This window comes from Rhinoderma darwinii, chromosome 8, assembly GCF_050947455.1.
Source record: "Rhinoderma darwinii isolate aRhiDar2 chromosome 8, aRhiDar2.hap1, whole genome shotgun sequence".
Classification (NCBI taxonomy): Eukaryota; Metazoa; Chordata; class Amphibia; order Anura; family Rhinodermatidae; genus Rhinoderma; species Rhinoderma darwinii.
In genome coordinates, this window is record NC_134694.1 from 113,061,576 (window position 1) to 113,082,338 (window position 20,763).

Below are 20,763 nucleotides of genomic sequence, written 5' to 3' on the forward strand. Positions count from 1 at the left end.
CACAGCTCTTACAAAACAGCCGGGTTCGGCGGCAAAGCCAACATGAGTTCTTCAAAGGAAGTTTCCATGAATAAAAATACAATATTCTGCTTCCGCGCCCGGGTGGAATATTGTTTGTCTTGTTCACATTCATAATTCATGACATGTTTTTCCTTGTTTTAAAAGATGGAGTTGATGTAATTTAACAGGTTTAACGTGGAACTACAGACGGGAGCCGCTTATCGGAATTTCAGACTATCGCTTAAAGGGCAATTCCATAATCTAATGTTAATAACAGAACTGTCTGTATAACCTGAGGAAGCAAAGGCTGCTGGGGGAATGGCTAATTCCCAATTTGGAAGTACTTTTAATAATATTTTAGGAAATTGCATAAAGAGGTCATTCCTAAAATATTATAGGAAAGAATATTATGGCAGGTTCTTAAATTTTGGGGCTTTCTTCAAATGTCCCTGACACCCTAAACATGGATGGGGTGAGATACATCCTTCCTAGGGTGAGTGATCTGGACGGACTATATATTTGCTGGTGCTAGAAAACGGTGGAGGTGTGGCCTATAGCATCCGATGACATCACTGCTTTCGTGTTCGCACATGTTTCTAAGAAATGAGAGCTGAAATCTGATTTGTTGCTATAGGCAACAGTACTAACTTTTGTCTCCTCTAGCTTTTGTCATGGAGAACAGTTGTTTTTTTGGGGTTTTTTTTGTTGGCATTGACTTGATGACATTTAGAAGTGTCTGCGTTTTTTTCTTTTTTTTTCTTTCTAAAACAAGCCTTGGGCGTTTTCGTTACACAAGCTTAAAGGGGTCTCTTGCAAATGCTGCTGGCAGCTGCCACTAGAGGGAGCTCACTGCATATGTATTTATATTTCTCCCTTTGATATCAATAGTAGCTGTATAAATTTGTATGAAGGGAGCTCCCCCTTGTGGTGGCTGTAGGAAGCCAGAGTTGTATAATTGTGTGAAGGGAAGCACTATGCTTGCACTTTGGCTAATGGTTTGGGGGTGTGACCTGTACACTAGGGCGAGGTTTACATAGAACAAACTTTTTCTCAATTCTCCCAGAAATTGAAGTAGGATGGCATATCGTTTGCTTTTTTTTTTTTTTTTTTATGTCCTACATTTCTGACCAGTGGGGTCTGACATTAGGATCGGCAATGTCACTAATCGTTGTATGCTTACTGCTAATTTGTTTGAATGGACCTTATAAAATGTTTATAATTCTTAAAGGGGAAGTCCGCTCATACCCAGAACAAATATTCAGCAGTACTCGATTGTCATTGATTCCAAATGAACTACATTGTCGAGTGCGAGTCCTGAAAACCACCTTCTGTCTCACCCCAGGCTAATGCTCTGTCCATCCACCATACTTTATACTGCAGCTCTGCCTGTTCAGATTGGCTGCTGAATATAAGCACAAACTCAACAGAAAGTCAGTATGGGGAGATGATTTTTATAACCGCCATAAAGAAATGAATATATAGATTATTATTTTCTAGCTAATCATGTAATATTTGCGCAGGGATGTTGGATGTTCTGGGGTCAGTCCATCCTCATGAAGGACTTTGCTGCTGGCCTGGGATGGAAAGTAAAGGTTTCTTGAGGTCCTTCGCATTCCTTCCAGTGACCAGTGAATGCGATCGTTCTTTATAGACCTGGTCACATGCCTGCGGCCCGTGAAGACTTTATATGGCTGGTCTGTGATGAATACCGGATTTCTGGCCATATAAACCTCTAATTAGCAGTACTGAGTCCGCAGTCCACAATGAGTCCTCTCTATGGTTAATTTTAGGGTAAACAGATCTAAAGGTCAGTAGGATTTTGACAACTGTGAAAAGAACTATTGAAGAACCATCCAGAATTTTAGGTGGAGGAACAGTTAACCCTTGAGTAACCAGGAGTGAAGGTTTAAGTGTAGCTGCTTATGCTACTGTCAAGAACCCTCTTTTCACTCTTGCTGGATTTCTCTGGAGTTCCCCTTTAAGTTCAGGACACCTCTTCCCTCGATAAAGCTGTACACAGACCAGGACCGCTTTAGTAGTTGACATAGATCTCACGGGTGCATAACAGGAAATTGGATTTTCTCGCAGCTGCCGTTGTCTATTATTGGACTCCTGCTCATATAAGTAGCACTGCTGATAATACAAATATATTGCGGAATTGCTCCTCATGCAACTTCTAAATCTTCGAGTGTTTTACAGGTGAACCCTCCATTGATCAACTAGAGATGCCATAAAAATCAGGTAGCAGTCCTACTGCTGGGACCCCCATCATCCATAAATTGGAAGGATCACACACCTGGGGTTATACTGCGGCGTATTTTGGTTTTGCAGGGTTTTTTTTTTCTGGGGGGGGGGGGGGGTTTGTATGGTAAAACCATGTCCAAGGCATTTCTGGGTTTACCTCTGACCCCTTTCTTCCCTAAAGTCCAACATCCAAAACTGAGATCCCAGCTGAGGCCATAGATAATTGTCTGGCTGGGGCACTTTGTGGGGCACCTGTGACTTAATGATGGGAACTTTTGGGGCCACTAAAAAGGGGCTGTGAAACATTTAGCGCAGTGCTGTAAACCATACTTGCCAATTTTGAATTTTGGAATGTTTTTGACGTGACCATGCCTGCCCTCAAAAAGTCCCGGCCACACCTTAATTATAATAGTCCTTTAGTAAACCCATCCGGATAGTGACCCCCGTATACAGTTCACTACAGGGAGAGCCCGCCCCACCCCGTATACAGTGCCCTCCAGGAAGACGCAGAAATGTCTGCAATAAAACCTTCCGCGTGTGACTGTACAATAAAAATATCGCTGTATAGCACAACACTACTAAAGTAATACTTAACTGGTTAAATCTAGTGCAGAGATGGAGTGGATCGATTGCCTACAGCAATCAATCACAACACTGCTTCCATTTTTAAATCCGCACAGGAAAAAAAAAGTTAAATCTGATTGGTTCCTATCGCCAACACCGCCAAGTTTTGTGGAATATCAGCGCTGTATAGAGATTAATACATATACGCTATGACTCGTTAAGCATTTCTTATATCGAACGCTCGTCACGCAATTTCAATAGTTTTATAATCTGACGAGATCGAATGACTGCTGAGGACAATGTATCTAAGCCTGTCACGTGTGATACATTATATGATACATCTGAAATCTCAGCATTCCAACGACGTTCTACAGATTAAATCTTCATGAAACGTTACTCGCTTGGTAAATCCCGTCCTTTACTTCTCCTCTACTGATTTTCCGTTACATGACGTTTTCTTCTCCATTCATATCTAAAGCTGACTTCAGATTACTGCAAGGTTTCTGTTATCAGAGAGCAGTGCATTGTGGGATCTTTGACCGTAACACAGTAAGGGCCCTTTTATCCCGACATTTATGCCGATCGGGGAGGTAGCACGCCTATCAGCGCTTATTTAGCTCCACGTACATGGAGCAATCACTGAACTGTATGGGGAGAAGCGAGATCTTTTGTCCCCCATATAGTTACATCGTTGTCAACATCACATCCCTCGTTTACACTGGAAGATGTGCTGCCGACATACGAGTGTTCTGTTCCCCTGATCATCGACCCGTGCAAAAGGGCCTTTAAAAGCTAAGCTGACTGACTGTAGGGTGGAGTTAAACCGCTGACTGTTTCCATGGGCAACCAGCAGAATTTTGAAAGCAGATCTGTACACAGATGTAGCCACACCTTTTTGAGTTTGAAACCAGCCCAGCGATCAAAAGATCCAGGTTTAGAAGCCCTCTGCAATCAGCTGTTAACGGTAAGGGAGGGTCCAACAGAGTGCGCTTTTATCCAGGGGGGACATGGTGGATGCAGTGTCACCTGCTGGTTTGTGTTTCTTGGGACATCTACCGAAGTCTGGAGACTATTCAATTGTAACAAACCCTCAGCTGTGAGTAGTATTTAGGTCTGTACTGGTTTTTAAGAACTGTTCCACTCGACGAGGAATTGAAACACAAGTCTTCAGTACCGAGCCCCTTCACGTACATTCATAGGAGTGACAGATATCGGCAGCTCCTCTTATTACACTACGGCATCTTTATAAGCTGCCGATCTTTAGGTTTATTTGTTCTATAAGGTGTCCGTTTCATTAAAAAAAAATGTGATGGTCTGCCTTGTCCGCACTTATTTTTCAGGCACATGGAGAGTGCTTACTCTGTACACATATAGTCATAAATATTGTAACCTCTTAATATCTATGATAAATGATTGATGTTTTTGTCTCGAAGGCCATTGGCTCAGAACCGGGCTCGCAAAGATGAGTGGTCACATGATCTCTTGGAAAGACTTTGCTGGTCTTGTGAATATCCCTATGCGCCCCTACGGGTTGTCTAAATTGGACAACACTCAAAAACAACAAGAGTTTACCGCTTTGCATATAAGGTTGTCAGTGGACTCCTTCTTTGCTTAACCCTTTTATTTCTTTACCATGCGACAAGGAACATTGTAGCTGCCCCTCGCTGGGGCACACGATGAATTGAACAACCAGAAAACCAAAAGGCTCCAGAGATTATGGGATGTGTATATGAATATATTGTATTATAGTGCTCGTTTCTGCCACTTTCAGTCCTTACTCGTACATTGACTCTGAATGAGCTCTTTGATCAACTATTGGTTTAGGTGGGGGCTTAAGATAGCCGATAAAATCCTGGTCAAACCAAGGGTGGGATAACCCAAAAATAACGTGGTCAATCCATGAGTGGGATAACCCAAAAACAACACGGTCTACCCATGAGTGGGATAACCCAAAAACAACACGGTCTACCCATGAGTGGGATAACCCAAAAACAACACGGTCTACCCATGGGTGGGACCGCACAAAAACAGCATGGTAAAACCTTAAGCGGAAAATATCCCAAAAACAACATGGTAAGCCAAACATATAGGAGGAAGAACCCAAAAAACCTGGTCGATTCATCTGTGGTATAATCCAAAACCTGCATTGTTTGGCTGAACTGTCCGCTTCCACATTGACAAGACACCTACCATGTTTTTGGATAATTCCGTCTGCAGGCAAGGGGCTCCCATGTACCTGCCATGAAAGGTCAAGTGTTGGACTACCTTTTGTGGTTTTAGGGCTATCAAGAATTTCAGACCTTTTATGCCAAAGGGAAGGAATTTTACAGTGCTGCTTCCATAAACCCAAAAAACGGGAGAGTTGTACCAAATCTTTCAGGAGCTCTGTACCGAGATGTATCCGGCCATATTAGTTTCCTGCTCCAGTTGAGCTGACATTCATTTTACATGCAGGCTCAAGGGCCAACTTAATGGGATGCTAATAATCAAGTGCCTGATAGATTTTTTTTTTCACTGGGGGGGGGGAGGGGGGGGCATCAGAACATTTGATCGGAACCCATTCTGGAAACCTGCCTTACGATGACCAAACATAGCCGAGAACCACTAAAATAAAACCTATAGCTAATTCAATGGAAATGGTTAAACTTTTTGAATAAGCACAACTTTTTATTTATAATCATTCCTGTAACTCTATGTTCTGCTTTGTTCACCTGTCCTCACACCTGCCCTGTGTTCTTCCAGGTGTTGCGCTTCTTCTCTATACTTCTTCCTTCTATGTTTTTGTTTGCCTTTTTTACGCCTCTATTACATGCCTACATATACACAGATGGGCCCAAACATGTTTTTATTTACACCTTTTAAAGCGACCAGCGAAAACTAGTAAAATGAGTGTCCTAGACGTACACACGGTGGAGGCTAGATCTCTGTGGTGTGCTCCAATATTTAAAGGCCTCCCCAGTCCCAACGACCCCCGTTTCAGAACCCGAGTCCCAAAGCTACAGGTCGGCCCTACAGTCCTCCAGTCAAAAGCTTATCCAAAAACTTGTTAAGAATGTAGTGGGTGTCTTTTTTTCCCCAAATTAACATGGCATCCAAATAATACGTTTACGGAGGTAGATCTAATGCTGACCGTATTTTATGGATCAATCTAACAGGTGGAGAATACAGTTTTGTGGTGGGAGCACCATGTCGGACAATTGAAAAAAAACGTGGAGTAACTATATCAGACGGTGTTCTTCGTTCAGGGGGTCCAAGGAAGAGTGTAGCATCACCTTCGGTCTCTGTCGACAGTATGGCCTCACAATTCGGTCTTCTATTATTAGGGAGGACCCGCACTTTGATATTATTATCAAGATTCCCCACTAAAAACAGGAATTAAATACCATATTTGTCTCCTTCACAGATGCTTCATGTATTCAACCCACTACGAAAGTCTGGCAGCGATACCTGTCTCACTCCTGATAATCCTCAACACTGGAAACGCGTAGCTATCCGAAGACAACCACCTCCTAATGTTCCTGACACTTCATCCGACAATGCTCCATCCTTACCTGTCCCGGAAGTAAGAGTGGAACGTTCATTCAGCGCTGGTAACTTAGTTTGTGACAGTGATGAAGAGGAAGGGGCAGATGGCAGTACTCTGGGGGTCCCAGGATCCATGTGGAGGACACGAAGTGAGTCTCATTTAGACTCGGGAGGCGGGGTGGAGAACCTTGGGGAAAAGAAGTCGTCTGGCAGTGGATGGAGTTTGCCATCACCAAAGACACTGAGGAAAAAGAGAAGAGCTGCAAAAGTGTCTGCTGCAAAACAGAATCTCCTGTCGTTTTTTATGGGATCCTTTAAGGTAAATAAAGGGGGTAAGATGACATTTTACGTAGTCGTTACAAAGAGTGCATCTCGCACTGGAGGACCTGTCCTGTTTTTTATTAAAGTAGAAAGAGAGGAAAAAAAGGAACAATTTGCTAGGCGCTGCTGTACTGAATTTTGGTTTTTACTATATGAATGGAAACAGGCTACGCGTTTCGACGCAGGACATGCGTCTTCATCAGGCCATAAATATACAAAAAAAAACATCCTACATATATATACATGTCAATGTAAAAATAGGGACCAATCACAGGGAGGGGACAAGGGAAAAACCAAAATTCAGTACAGCAGCGCCTAGCAAATTGGTCCTTTTTTTCCTCTCTTTCTACTTCATTGTTTGGCGGTGAATTTCCGTTCACCGGCTTTTGGACCTGGGCAGCAGCTATACCTCGGATCTGGCTGCACACACCCTGGGTGTGTCGCCTTTTCACGCATCTCCTTAGCGGTGATCTGTATGGAGGTTTGACTCCTACCTTCCAACAGTGTTGTGCCTGGTCAGCATAACCTCCCTAGGTGAGCATATTTGCCCTAGTGTTTTGTTTTCCCATGACCCTTGGATAATTGTGGCGCCGTGTGTTTTTTCTGTTTGTCTGTTTTTCATTACGCAGACAACCCATTGATCTAAATGAGCACTGTGTAATGCTTAATTTCCCCTGTGGTGGCGCTGTAGGCAAATTGAATACTTACTGCTAGATTATAGGTGATCGCTGTGGGTCCCAGCAGGGGGACACTTTGTGATTAGTTTATTACCAAGGGGCACTTGCAACAAGTAGAGATTATCCAAAGCGGACAACTGCTTCAAGCCATGGCATAGCGACTGACCTATTGTGCAACTTAAGTTCACTACTTGTATAGTAGCCCCAACCTGAGCCAATAGTTGACATTGATAGAAACCAGTCTGTTCTTACCTTTTAGGGTATCATATAGGCACAGAGTAGTGACCAGTCAGGCTATGTTCACACTTGCATTCTTCTGGAGATATTGCTTTGGATGACCATTAATGGGGTTGTCCAGGATTGTAAAAACATGCCTGCTTTCTTCCAAATACAGTACCGCACCTGTCTATATGTTGTGTGTGGTATTGCAACTCCACTCCATTGAAGTGAATGGGGCTAAACTGCAATACCACATACAACCTGTGGACAGGTGTGGTACTGATTTTGGATGAAAGCAGGCCTGTTTTGCGAAGTCTGTACAACCCCATTAAGTCAATGTCCGATCCTTTAAAAAGCATTGAAACGTAACTCGGTTATCGGATAAACCAGAGAGAGACATCTGTAGACAGCACTGTTTCGGAGTAGTTGCTCCTCATCAGCACAGTGTACGGTTCTGGTTACATGTGTGAGATGTCATATGTGTCGAATCTCAGAAGGTACCAATTCTCCTTGCGGAGACTCCTCTTGTAGGTAGTCTTGAGGGCAATGCTCCCTGGGAAAAAGTATGCAAAATAATTCTCCTCCAGATGGAAGAACAGATTGGAGGAATGGACTGATACTATATTGAATCCCACAGAACTGAATGGGGTCTGTCAATGAAATATAAAGACTATGGTAGTGTGAACATGGCCTAAGACCCGCAGAATGATGGGTGTAGGCAAGAAATATGAGTCTGCTCATCCACCACAGTCCATGGTGCTACAGATGTGGTTATTGTGTCACCAAAGGGCAACTGAGAACCCAGTATAACAAATATTATGTTTTCAGAAGGGACAAGTGTGATGGAAATACTTATTTTGAACGTCCTACATAACCTGTAGGTTTTTCTGTATGAGACCGATAGAACTGGTCCCGTGTATATATTTGGACCTGAAGAATTTAAAAAGATAAGTTTTAAAAATAGACCAATCTGAAGCATTGGAAAGTGAAAACCTTTCGGGCTCCTCAGGGCCGGCAAGGATGAAGGGTGTGGTGATTGAAGACTTAGTATCCAGTTTAACCGCAATCCTGAGATTGTTTTGTAAGGAGGAAGAAATGTTGGGGCGAAGTGAGACAGGAACATCGATGAGGCTGGGGTGTGCCGGATTCAGAAGATTGAAGGACCTCTTAAGTAATGAAGGGGTTAAACCGGCGTATCACCGCAGCACTGTTGAAAAGTAGGTTTGAAGATGTCTGAAGCTCTTCCCACATTTCTAAGACATCATCTTAATCGGATGTAATGTTGGTTGCGATGCTGTTGTCACAAATTCTCTGCAAAAAGTAGTTGGCCAAAATGTAATCCGTTTTGGGATGAGCGTTACCCCAATGCCCTAATAGTCAGTCCACTGCTGGCAGCAAGGCATAGATGGCATTTAGATTTCTCTTAGCCTGAGCATACCTACCTTGAATAGTTTGTCTAGTTTAGAAAACCAACTTTCATACGGACCTATTAGAGAATTCTAGTTCCTAGTGGGGGGTCTCATGTTCAGGATCCTCATCTCTTGGCCAGAGTTTCGAGTGGTTACAAAGAGCGTCTCTCACTCTGGAGGACCTGACCTGTCCTGCGTTACACAGATAGCACATTGATATGAATGGGCACTGTGTAATGCTCATTTTTCCCTGTGGTGGCGCTGCAGGGAAATTGAACACTTACTGCCAGGTTTCACCACAGATTCCAGCAGATCGCCAGTTATTCCACATGGACACTTTGTAATCCGCCTATTGTAAAGAGATCCTTCTAACAAGTAGGGACTGTCCAAAGCAGAGAACCCCTTTTAAAAGCTAGGAAGACCACTCTTCGTTATAGTTAAAAGTGGAGGGCCCTAAACAGGAGACTCCTCTCCCCTGCCCCATCTATAAATAAACTCCAAACAAGCTAATAGAGTATCTGAACATGTGTTTTCTCAGATAACCCGTTAAATATTTGTCTGCCTCCAAGACTTCCTGAAAGTTCATGCTATAAATAGGCTTGCAAAAATCTGGCGTAGGACTATGATCCTTCTCCTCGTGGTCCCCTCCATCTTTAAAGGGTGACAGACTTTGTGGGTGGAGCTTAGCTTAAAGGGGTGAAACAGCTTGCCTGTTGGTTGCAAGGGGAGCCTGCCCCTTTTCTGAACTATCGCTGGCGTGGGAAGACCGGATGGCTTCCTCCTAGATCACATATAGAAGAACTTTTATAACTTCACCCTTTGGATCGGGATGTGGGACAGACCAGGAGGGAGGATGATATTACGTTTTTAAAGTGTCCCTTTAACAAATTTGATTTACCTTTTTTAATGGGGTTACCTATCAATCTCCTCCACCGGCAGTCCAATTTTTCTCCTTTTCTCCCTACGTTTTTGGGGTTGCCACCCTATATACCGTATTAAAAGGGTGTGTATGTATGATTATTTAATTATTATTGTCTATCGTTGCATTTTTCCCTTCCATGTCTTCACCAACGTGTTCATTTCCATGGAGTAATGTTTACTCTTTCAGTTCACTAATGAACACAAACCTCAGAACATAACAGACCGGTAATCCATGTGTTGTGTACTGTCACATCTCATTTAACTCGCTGTTAGCAATTGCCAAATCTTAGCACCATCAGTTCCCCCTGCACTGGCATGAACCATCTTTACTGACTCTTGCATCTGTTGCTACGGTAACTGGTGGGAGAGGAGGTGGGCAAAGAGCCCTGTGTACCCTGTCCAAATTGTACTATCTTTACATGGGAATTTTATTTAGTTTTGGTTTTTTTTGCCCCGAAGACATTTTATTTATTCTATATAAAACTGACCGCAAAGAAAAACTGTGCTCAGGAGTTCGGGTGCAGTAATATATTGCAGTATGAATGGTCCAGTACAGTTTTCAGGAGTTACTTTCTCCAACAATGTAAAGTTTCCAGAACATCAAGTCTGCAGAGGGTCAGGAGGGGTTAGGCAGTGCAGGTGCGACTCTATCCATTGTCTGCACCACGAGTGAGAGGTGTTCCAGGAAAGAGCTGACCGATACCCGGAGGATGCGCGCTTCATCTGCTCACCAATGTCCTTTCTATAGATAACTGGACATCTATCATGCAGGCATTAAGGCTATCCCTTCTGTGTCTCATCCCAGAAAAACAGAGTGGAGTCCGATGTGGAGGGGGGGCAGTTGACCGGTCATTACAGTCTCCTGTATTCTTGTCTTCACTGTCGCAGGCTCCCTCCCTCTCCACTCCGGCCGTTGCCCCTTACTGCAGGAGAGGAAGGGGGATGGCCGGGTCTGTATTATGGTGAGGGAAATGGAATGATACTGTGGGTGGGGGCAACTCCATAACCCCCATCCTTGTCTAAGCCATTGTGTAGTGGCTATATTGTTGTGAGAGGAGCAGCATGGGGTTGGGAACAGGGGATGGAATGGCAGTCAGGGGTGCAGCACAGGGAAGACTTACACTTGCACAACGTTGGCCACACACAGGTGGTATCTGCCCCTAATCGCCCACCTAACATTAACATATGTAGACATGGGGCTATATATATATACAGGATTAACATAGTGTTTTATATGCGAACGAAATATTCAAGTTACCTAAATTAAAAAAATATTTGGTCTCCGGGCCGAGATCTCAAGGACTGGCTGTATGGGACGTTCCATGTAGCTTGATCTCTAAGGAAGAGCCGCCTATGAACTACATCTATAGAGATCAATACAAATCGTTTGATCCATTGCTTATGTCAGGGAAGGGAAAACAACAGAGGAGGAGTCCACAATTAGGGCGTTCAGAGCGCAAAAGGTCTTTGTTGATTTGAATGCCTGTCTCGCTGTATCAGAGATTTCCACTAATCTTAAAATCGTATAAAAATCTATTTTGGGGTGTTAAGAAAAGGGCCTCGAGACCTTCATCAGGAATAAATTGAAGGGACTTGGTGCACATACACACACACACACACACACGCACACACACCAATGTCATTTTACATGTGCGTTTTGCATGATTTACGCTTTTAGTCACATCACCCCCAGTGAGGTCTTTTCAGTCAGTCCAAAGTGGCATGAGGGCGCAAATCTCAGCCTTTACATTAGTAGATGCAATGATGAAAAACTTTTTCCAACTTTCACAAAATGCAAATATAAAAAAAAACTCATGAGATCTATCAATCTGTACATTATAAGAAAAAAGAAATAACATTCAGTTTCAGGTAAATTTCATGTCAGACTTATCCTGAATGAGGGGCACCCACCACCCCCTTTGGAGCCATATATATATTTTATTAGGGCATATGATGAAGGGTTGCCCAAAGAAGATAATCCAGTAAAGGAGATATCAATGAGGCATGAAGTAACCTTTACGACCACCCACCGTGTTTGTATGTCGTAAAGGGAGGGTGCTTGTGTGGAGCGGGTGTTACTAAGATGCCATGGTCCATAGCGACCGCAAGATCTAAGCTGTTAGATACAGAAGGCAACACCCCTGTGATGCGATTGCGTCTGCCAATGGTTGACATGGCAGCCTAAAGACCTAATAAAGGCCCCTATGTGTGCCAGCTTGGTTCTTCCATTAAGCCCTACCAGAGGCAGAGCTTAAAGAGTCTCTGTCACCAGATTATAAGTGCCCTATCTCCTACATAATCTGATCGGTGCTGTAATGTAGATAACAGCGGTGGTTTTTATTTTGAAAAACGATCATTTTTGAGCAAGTTATGAGCAATTTTAGATTTATGCTAAGGGGTTTCTTAATAGACAACTGGGCGTGTTTTTACTTTTTACCAACTGGGCGTTGTAAAGAGAAGTGTATGACGCTGACCAATCAGTGACCAATCAGCATCATACACTTCTCATTGTTCCAGCCCAGCTTCTTTCACTGCACAATCATGCTGGGCTGGAACAATGAGAAGTGTATGATGCTGATTGGTCACTGATTGGTCAGCGTCATACACTCCTCTGTACAACGCCCAGTTGGTAAAAAGTAAAAACACGTCCAGTTGTCTATTAAGCAACTAATTAGCATAAATCTAAACTAGCTCATAACTTGCTCAAGAATGATTGTTTTTCAAAATAAAAACCACTGTTGTTATCTACATTACAGCGCCGATCACATTATGTAGAGAGATGTGGCACATATAATCTGGTGACAGAGCCTCTTTAATAGGAGCCGGTAAAAAAAACTAAATATACTGTAATACATAAATATTGCAGTTTATTGTCCAAGCGATCCAACGATCGCTGGTTCAATTCCCCTAAGGGGATTATTAAAAAAAGTAATAAAACCGTTTAATAAAGGGTGTGTGTGTGTGTATGTATATATATATATAAGTTAAAAAAGATAATTCCCATTTCTCCCCAAAAGTGATGTAAAAAACATAATTGGTACCACTGTGCCCGTAAAAATCGTAATTATTACAATATAACATTATTTAACCCGCAAGATGAACGCTGCAGAAAAATAAAACCGCCAGAATTGCTATTTTTTAGTCATCTGGTCTCCCACAAAAAATAGAATAAAAAGTGATCTAAAACTAATATGTACCCCAATAATTGTTATCCATAAATACTACAGCTCGGCCCGCACAAAACAAGCCCTCACACCGCTCCAGCGACGGAAAAATAAAAAAGCTATGGCTCGCAGAATATTGCGACACAAAACCAAAATCTTTTTATTTTATAAAAGGAGTAGAACATAAAAATAACTATTAAAAAAAAAATGTGGTATTGTCGTGATCCTATTGACCCTGAGAATAAAGAGAAATAACGAAAATGAAACCGTTATGGCTCTTGGAAGGCGAAAAGGAAAAAACTAAAATGAAAAATGGCCTGGTCGCTAAAGGGTTAAGAATTCGCTCGCTTCATGTCAGTGAGTGGCGACCCCGTCTGCGTGTTGTGATCTGTTTTCTATTATTGCGCTGCATTGTTAAAAGAGAAAGTTAAAAATATGCTTATAACAAACAAACGGGGAAGGGGGGGGTAAAAGGTTCACAAGTAAACAGGACGAGCGTGCGGATTTTACATGTTACGGGACCAGTTTTTTGTTTGTCCGTTTTTTTTTTTTATTGTTAGGGCAGAGATACAAGTGGGGGGGGGGGTACAAAATTAATCTATAGAATCCCTGTATAGTATATAAAGAGCATGTTTAGGATCTGTGTATAATCTGACCCATAATTTCCTGTCCCCTCCCGCTGTTCAACCGCATTCATAACACAGCTGCTTTCCCATGACCTCTGACTTTTAACCCTGTCCTTGCCAGACCTGTAAAAAAAACTATTGACAAATATGCAGTAGTGATTGGCACTGTTCGAAACGGGCAGAACCGGGGTACAGGGGGTATCTGCTTATAGAATAGACACAATAACCGCTGAGGATAAGCCTATATAGTAGGTTCAGGATAGATGAAGTGGCATCTATAGGTAACCCAATCCATGCCACGTACAGAACATTAGGTCGCACATGGATGCAGCTTCAGCCCAACTTGGAACGGTCGACCGATGCATTAAGATAGAAGTCAATGGTGACCATGCCAATCTTTTCGGTTTCAGTCCTACTCAAGCCTTACATGCACCATCTACAGACCGAGTCCAAGTCTGTGGCTTTTCCTGAAGCTCCTGTTGAAATCCAACATGCCCAATCCTTCTCTACCCCCCCCCCCCCCCACTCATTCGCAAACAGTTGGCCTACATACACCTTAGATTATTGACCAATCCTACCAAAATCAGCAGGTTTGGCCAACTGTAATCTAATGTGTATGTCCAGCTTTAGAGGAGCCTTTGTACTCTTCTCCGGCACCAAGCCTCGGGTGGTCTGCTGCCTCTGTAACCCCCCTATAGCTACCACTCAATTCCCAGTTTACTGCATTATCGGACTTATGTGTCCAGGACAACCCAGAACAATGTAATGTTGTCCAGGACCCTCCTATTGTGACAATGCTGTAAAGCCCTTGACCTTGTTTGACTGTAAGGTGTGACAATTCGAGTGAGCGCCGGTATATATTACTATAAATTGCTCATTCTGCTGGCACAGGATTACCTACGTGGCGCTTGTTTAACAGTGGCACTGAAAATCTATAGCACTTGCCACCTGTAACTTCAGATTGTATCTCTGCTCGGAATCCTACATCCGGAACCCGTTGTTTCTTCAAGGAATGTGGTCTGATGGCTCTTTCGATGTAATGATTTATGCAAAATGGACAATAAACCAGAGTGGTGTGTACTATTTTATGGGGTGTTCCAATCCTTTCTGGAAACTCTCTAATAGGATTACATACGGGACCTCATTATACCTGGAGCTCCCAACTCCATACATACCGGTTTCTGGTGTGATCATTGACATTTCATACTACTTGAAGAATTTTTCAAAAACTATGAATGAAATGCTTACCTAGTGTTCAGAACGTTTATGACGTCTTGATAGTTATAGTTTTGTTTTTTTACTGCCAGCCTTGCCTTTCTAAAGGAACATGGTGAACTTCTTCTCCAGAAGAGTTTTCTACTGACCTTAGGGAGATCACTGGTGTGTTTATAGGTCGAAGTATCTCGGAGCAGCCTTTAGCTGCCAGGACGTGCTGGGGGGGTTGTAGTTTTGCTACCACTTAGAAGCTATCGGGCATCTGAATAGGAGAGAGTCCTCTCACGTTGGCCTCCTTACCCGTCCCCATGGGGCAGTTTTGATCTTGGGCAAGACTCTCCACAGGCGCAATAATGTTAATCGACAAGGGAAGTGGAACCAGCCTGAGGTTAATGGTGTCCTTATCTCTTTGGCAAGGTCAACGAATGCCGAACCCCAATGTACTGCAATGGGGGTGGTATCTGTCATAAACCAGCATGATGGGTAGAGTACAGTATGATTTTCGCTATGATGCCCCATGATATGGCATTGGTACTGCAGACCTCAGTTATGTTTTTGTACCCCAGGTATCAATGGTCTATTGTTCTGCATTATAAGTGGTAGTATTCATTTTTGGGTGTGATGCCTTTTTTTTTATTAGCCTTGGGAATGTGATTTTGCTATTTATTTAAAAGAAAGTAAGAAGTCCACTGTTTATCTAAAGAACTCTTTATGAACCTTGACATATTTCACTGTTTATTGGAAAATATTCTACTTCTATATAAAAGCCTTGTCTTACGTTTCAATGTTCTTCTGTATTTACAGTGAAGAACTTAGACTGAGGCGTCTCTCATGCAATAAACTTGGAAAGATGAACTCTAAAGTCGGCCGTAGAATAAACAGTAGGGGGGCTTGACATTGACTCTTTTTGGTGAGGGTATTGAGAGATTCTACAAATGATGGTTAGAGCTAGTGCTTCGACGTTGCCCCTATTTTTCTTGTGACATTCTACTAACCGGCAAGATGACCCAAGTCTATGGTGGGCCATTCTATTCATCCAAAAACTGGTGACTGGTTCTCGATCGGCAGAACAATCCTACTATAGTTTCGGTCCATCTTCCTGAAGGAATAACATTGTCAAATGGGTAGCCCAAGCCCTACTTGGATATCACAGACCAAATGCTCTTAAGGTGCCCATTCACATTAGATAAACCTCGGCCGAACCCGGCGAGTTCGGCAGGATTGGCCAAACATCTAATGTGTATGGGGGGTGTCCCGACTCTCTTCCTCGATGGAACGAAGGATTGGCATGTTGGATTTTAACAGGCCCGATTCTTTGTTCTGACGGGAGATCAGTCGCTGCTAGACGCTTCGCTTATTCCCCTCTCCTCATTGAGAACACATGCTCGCTCGGTTGAGCTGGCATGTGTATGGCTGGGTTGGGAGGAATAGCTGTCGTACCACTATCTGGCCAACTTTAGAGCTGACCAAATTAGAAGCGTTGTACTGCCAAACACCTAATGCAGTCTTCATGCTGAATTGACACTAATCTCTTATAATCCCTTCTCTTGCAGTCGCTGGCTTCCAGTGTAGAAACAGATATTGGATCAGTGTGTGAAACTGACAGAGCTCCAAGACACAAAAAGAAGGAGTGAGTATGACTATGTGCCAAGACTCCATATACATCAATAGTCATAGACTGCGGCCAGAACCCTATAAAGCGGTGCCACCTCCTATGCCAAGATTAGGGTGGTCAGCAATGGGGCCAGGGATTTTAATCTGACCATGGCAACATTTGCATGGAGATTGTATGTTTTTCCCGAGTCTCTAAGGGTGCCATGGTTTCTTCTCAGTCCTGAAATGTAAACTTTTTAAATAGTTTGGTCAACCAACCCCACTAATCGCGCCAACCTGTAAGAAATAGTAAAATGAAAAGGTGCCCACTAAACCTGCTCCATTCCTACACTACAACTCACCAGCGGTCCCCTCGGGCCTATGTATACATCAAGCTTCAGAGTCACTATGCACGAAACGTCATGTGGCCGCTTAGTCCAATCTTTGCTTTCCATACTGATATTTCGTTATAGTAGCATAACGTTCCACAACAGCGCTTGAAAAATGCGGCCATGTGACAGTCCCAATTGGGACCATCCGGATAAAGCCCCACTGAACCACCAGAGTTGAATTTTAACAGTAAGTATACGACCTCTTTTTCTTTTGCTCTGTCTTACATGTTGGCGCTATTACGGGGCTTTCTCTCAGACAACCCTTCTAGTAAATTAAAGTTTTATATGAAATTTAGGGATTTGTAGGCCGGACCTACATACAACACTTAGTCTGTTAACCGTTCCAGTCACATTAGTCGCTTTTTGTCATTTACCCATTTAATTTCCCTTTACTAATAAGAAATATGACATTTACTCTGTGCAGGAAATGAGTCACACGTTCGTCTCCGCTAGCGCTAGGCACAAGCTTGTAGGACCTGGTGCCAAATCCAGCCTTGTTGTTCTCCTCGCTGTTATTCTGTGACTGTATATAGGTAGGAATGTGTAATCATATGTATAGATGTGTGTCGCCTTCCTCTTCTCAGACAGAAGCACAAAAGAAGTCACCTGTCTCTGTTCCGACTGTGGCCATCTCACTCGTCACATATTACACGGTAATTGCCCCTCTAGTATAATACATGTGGGTATACTGTTTGTATGTATAGTGTCGGATATACATCTCAGGGGTCTGTAGGCACAACGTCCAGTGTACAGTCTCATGATGGGACCGGAATAGAAACCATCACGATCTCTGTGTACAGTGGCTTCAGCTGCTCCGGCAATAGGGTATTGGGAAGAATTGGGAAAACTTGATGCTTCCAGGGTCCTCCTGCGCTCTTCTAGGGATTCTCCCGTTGAACTGTCCCTTTTTGTTAGAAGGGTCTTTTGATGTTAACCCGATCACGTGGTATCCCCCGGCTGGGAGCCCAGTGATCAACTTAATTCTGTGGAGAATCCTGGAGGCGTTCGTTTTCCTGCAGCGCCACCACAGGGGAAGTGAAGCATTACCGGGTGCCTATTCTTATCAATGGTCACAATGAGACGCTTTTTATAGCCGCTCACTCTACTCTAATAGGGACTACTGCACCAACTCAACCAACTAAACTATAAGTTGTCCCTGACCCTGAGTAGCAGGGCTGCCCTTAGGCATGGGCCTCTTATACCTAATGGAAAATCTGGCCCTGTGTGTATGTCCATAGATCCCAGTTGGCAATGTGCCTAGGAAATGTCAACAGGGGCCTAGAGGGTTTTTTGTTTTTTTTCTAGTGACCTCTATTATCACTGCTTGGCCACTGGAACTTCTAAAGTCGGCAATATCCAAGAAATGTATATAAATGTGTGAGGGCAGGAAGACACACAGTCTCATGTAGACAATACGATTTGTAACTGGAGCCGCCTGGCGATCAGATGTTATCCCGGGAGGGGGGGGGTAGTCGAAGCATCAGATGAATGCCCGATCATTTAATACGTGGACAGGCCGGACCACGTATTAAAGTTCGCCAGTGTTTCTGCCTGACTCTTCTTTTTTGGTCCGGTTTCACGAGGTTCCAGATTATTTAACATTTTCTTTCCGAGACTGAACATCACTGCAGATTCCGCGCACAAGGCACGTGTAATATTTTTTGGACATGTCTGTACTTTAGTGGGCGCGGTCATTTTCCACTTGCATAGGCCGATGATGTGATGGTGCCACAATGACTGCGTGTCCACAGAGACTGCTCGCTACACCCTCTGGCTACAAAAAAATCAATGTAATATATTAAACTTTATTTAACCTGTGACTTCCAATAACACTGTGGCAGATTTATTATTACGGTCTTACATGTAATCCTAAATCTAGAACAGACAGGCAAACGATGCGCCAAAGTTATCACAGTGGGGCAGGCTGCGTGATAAATTTGGCACGCCTGGCTAAACATGTAAAAAAACATTTTCTCTACCTTACGCCACATCCTGGTTCACCTACTATAGACCAATATTTTGCGTCAATTTTGGTGCAATTCGGCACATTTAAGCCACACTCTCCTTTTTATTTATTTTTATATACATATATACTTTTCATAATGGTGTAATGAGGTGCTAAGTTTTTCGCTGTCTGTCATCCGTTTTATACCCTACTACGCCAGATCCAAACGGCACCCTGCCAGGTCCGATTGACTTATAATGGGGCCTGTCGGGATTCCACCAAGGTTTCTGTCGCTTTGACGGCAAGAATACCGCTGTGCAGTATGTAGGTGTTTTGCCGATGGTAACCAATCACATTCCAGCAGACATTTTAGTAGGACCGGCTAGGATATGAAAGCAGTGACCTGATTGGTTGCTGTGGGCAACATATTTTGCATTTCTTTTTATAAAAAATCTTTATTTATCTGCACCTTTAAAGTTGCTGAGCATTTGTAATACTGCAAAGTACAAATTGGCTTAAAGGGATTGTCCTACTTTAGAATACCTCCTTTTTTATTATGCAATGAGACATAATAGACCCGCCTTTCCCATACAGATCGCAAATCTTCCTTTCGAGGGCCCAGCTCTAAGGGCCTATTGTTACAAAGCTTTACGGGGCTGCTCATGGGGGAGTTGTGCTGCCGACCAGCACATTCTTGGGGGACAACCGCATACAGACATTCTTGTTACGAATGATTTTTCACATGTCTCCATTTGAGTGCTCCAATGGTGCAAGTGTTCCCACAAATATATATGGTGCTCAAAATTATTTTTTTTAGGTACTGTGATCTTATAAAATCTTTCTCTTACCTCCTCCCTCTCTGTGTTTTTCTCCATTGCAGGCCAAGTATAGAAGAAGTTCAGAACTGGGGACAGTCGCTTGATAATATCCTTTCTCACCCATGTAAGTGAAACAACCTTCTCCTAAGTTTTTATTGTCCTTTTTTTACCTATTTTATGTTTTTTCATTTCTTTTTCTGTATATTTCCACTGATAATTACAACAATCACCAGTTACTATAAGTGCAAAAATCTTTTCAGCCGTGGCCACAATACAGCACCCATAGGGCTCGTCACCCAGTGACCTCTCCTGGGTGAGATTTAAACAGTACCTTGTATTCCACATGAAATTACAATTCTGGAGCATCTTTTCTTAGAACTCTGTGTTGCGCCGTTCCTCTGCTATTCCTCCTAGAAATGTACAAATAAATTGACACCTGGGAGTTACCAGTTGGGTCGTGTCCCTACACAGACTGACAATGTTAAATCCGTACTGACAATGAGACTGTGTAGGGACACACCCTCTTGACAAGGGGAATGGTAACACCCAGTTGTCAATTTATTCATAAATTTGCAGGAGGAATAACCGAGGAACGTCACAATGCAGTGTTCTAAGAACTTAGAAATTCTTAGAATTGTTATTTCAGGTGGAATACAATTATTTACTAAAATAGAAATGTCAGGAGAGGTGACAGGTCCTCTTTAAAGTTAGCCACCCATCTTTCTAAGAAACAGATAGGATACCAATAGATATCCTCCGCAAATGAGGTCAGATATGGTAATTTTTTTAATTATTATTTGCATATGTTATTTGCAAACCGTGTATGTTTTTGGGCTTATTTTCTGATTTATGACTATGTTGTCAAAAATGTTTTTTGGAGTTGACGCAAAATTTTTGATTTGCGACCACGTATATGCCGTTCAATGACTTCTATCAAATTTGCCTCCGCCAGAGAAGAGGACGATTTCACTAGCGCATTTGATGATTTTCATGAACACATTATGCCAGACTATCAGATTCTGGATTAAAGGAATTTCTCCATACATACGGTGGAGCTAATGAAGTAATATTAGCAAGTACCGTGGATTTGTCGTTTATTCTATGCCTGTGTGATAAAGCTAAGTTGCGCC

General features: G+C 42.9%; 1 protein-coding gene across 3 annotated transcripts in view; it reads left to right on the forward strand.

Annotated features, from left to right (window-relative positions):
• The window catches only part of LOC142659867 (regulator of G-protein signaling 3-like), a 36,901-nt gene that overhangs the window by 6,264 nt on the left and 9,874 nt on the right, over window positions 1–20,763 (forward strand). For 2 of the 3 annotated variants that reach the window (XM_075836409.1, XM_075836408.1), the window contains exons 2-5: window positions 6,212–6,652; window positions 16,439–16,515; window positions 17,455–17,523; window positions 19,696–19,757. In XM_075836409.1, coding sequence (XP_075692524.1) covers window positions 6,212–6,652; window positions 16,439–16,515; window positions 17,455–17,523; window positions 19,696–19,757 — 649 coding nt within the window. The remainder of the gene's footprint in view (window positions 1–6,211; window positions 6,653–16,438; window positions 16,516–17,454; window positions 17,524–19,695; window positions 19,758–20,763) is intronic. The other variant, XM_075836410.1, reaches the window with a different exon arrangement.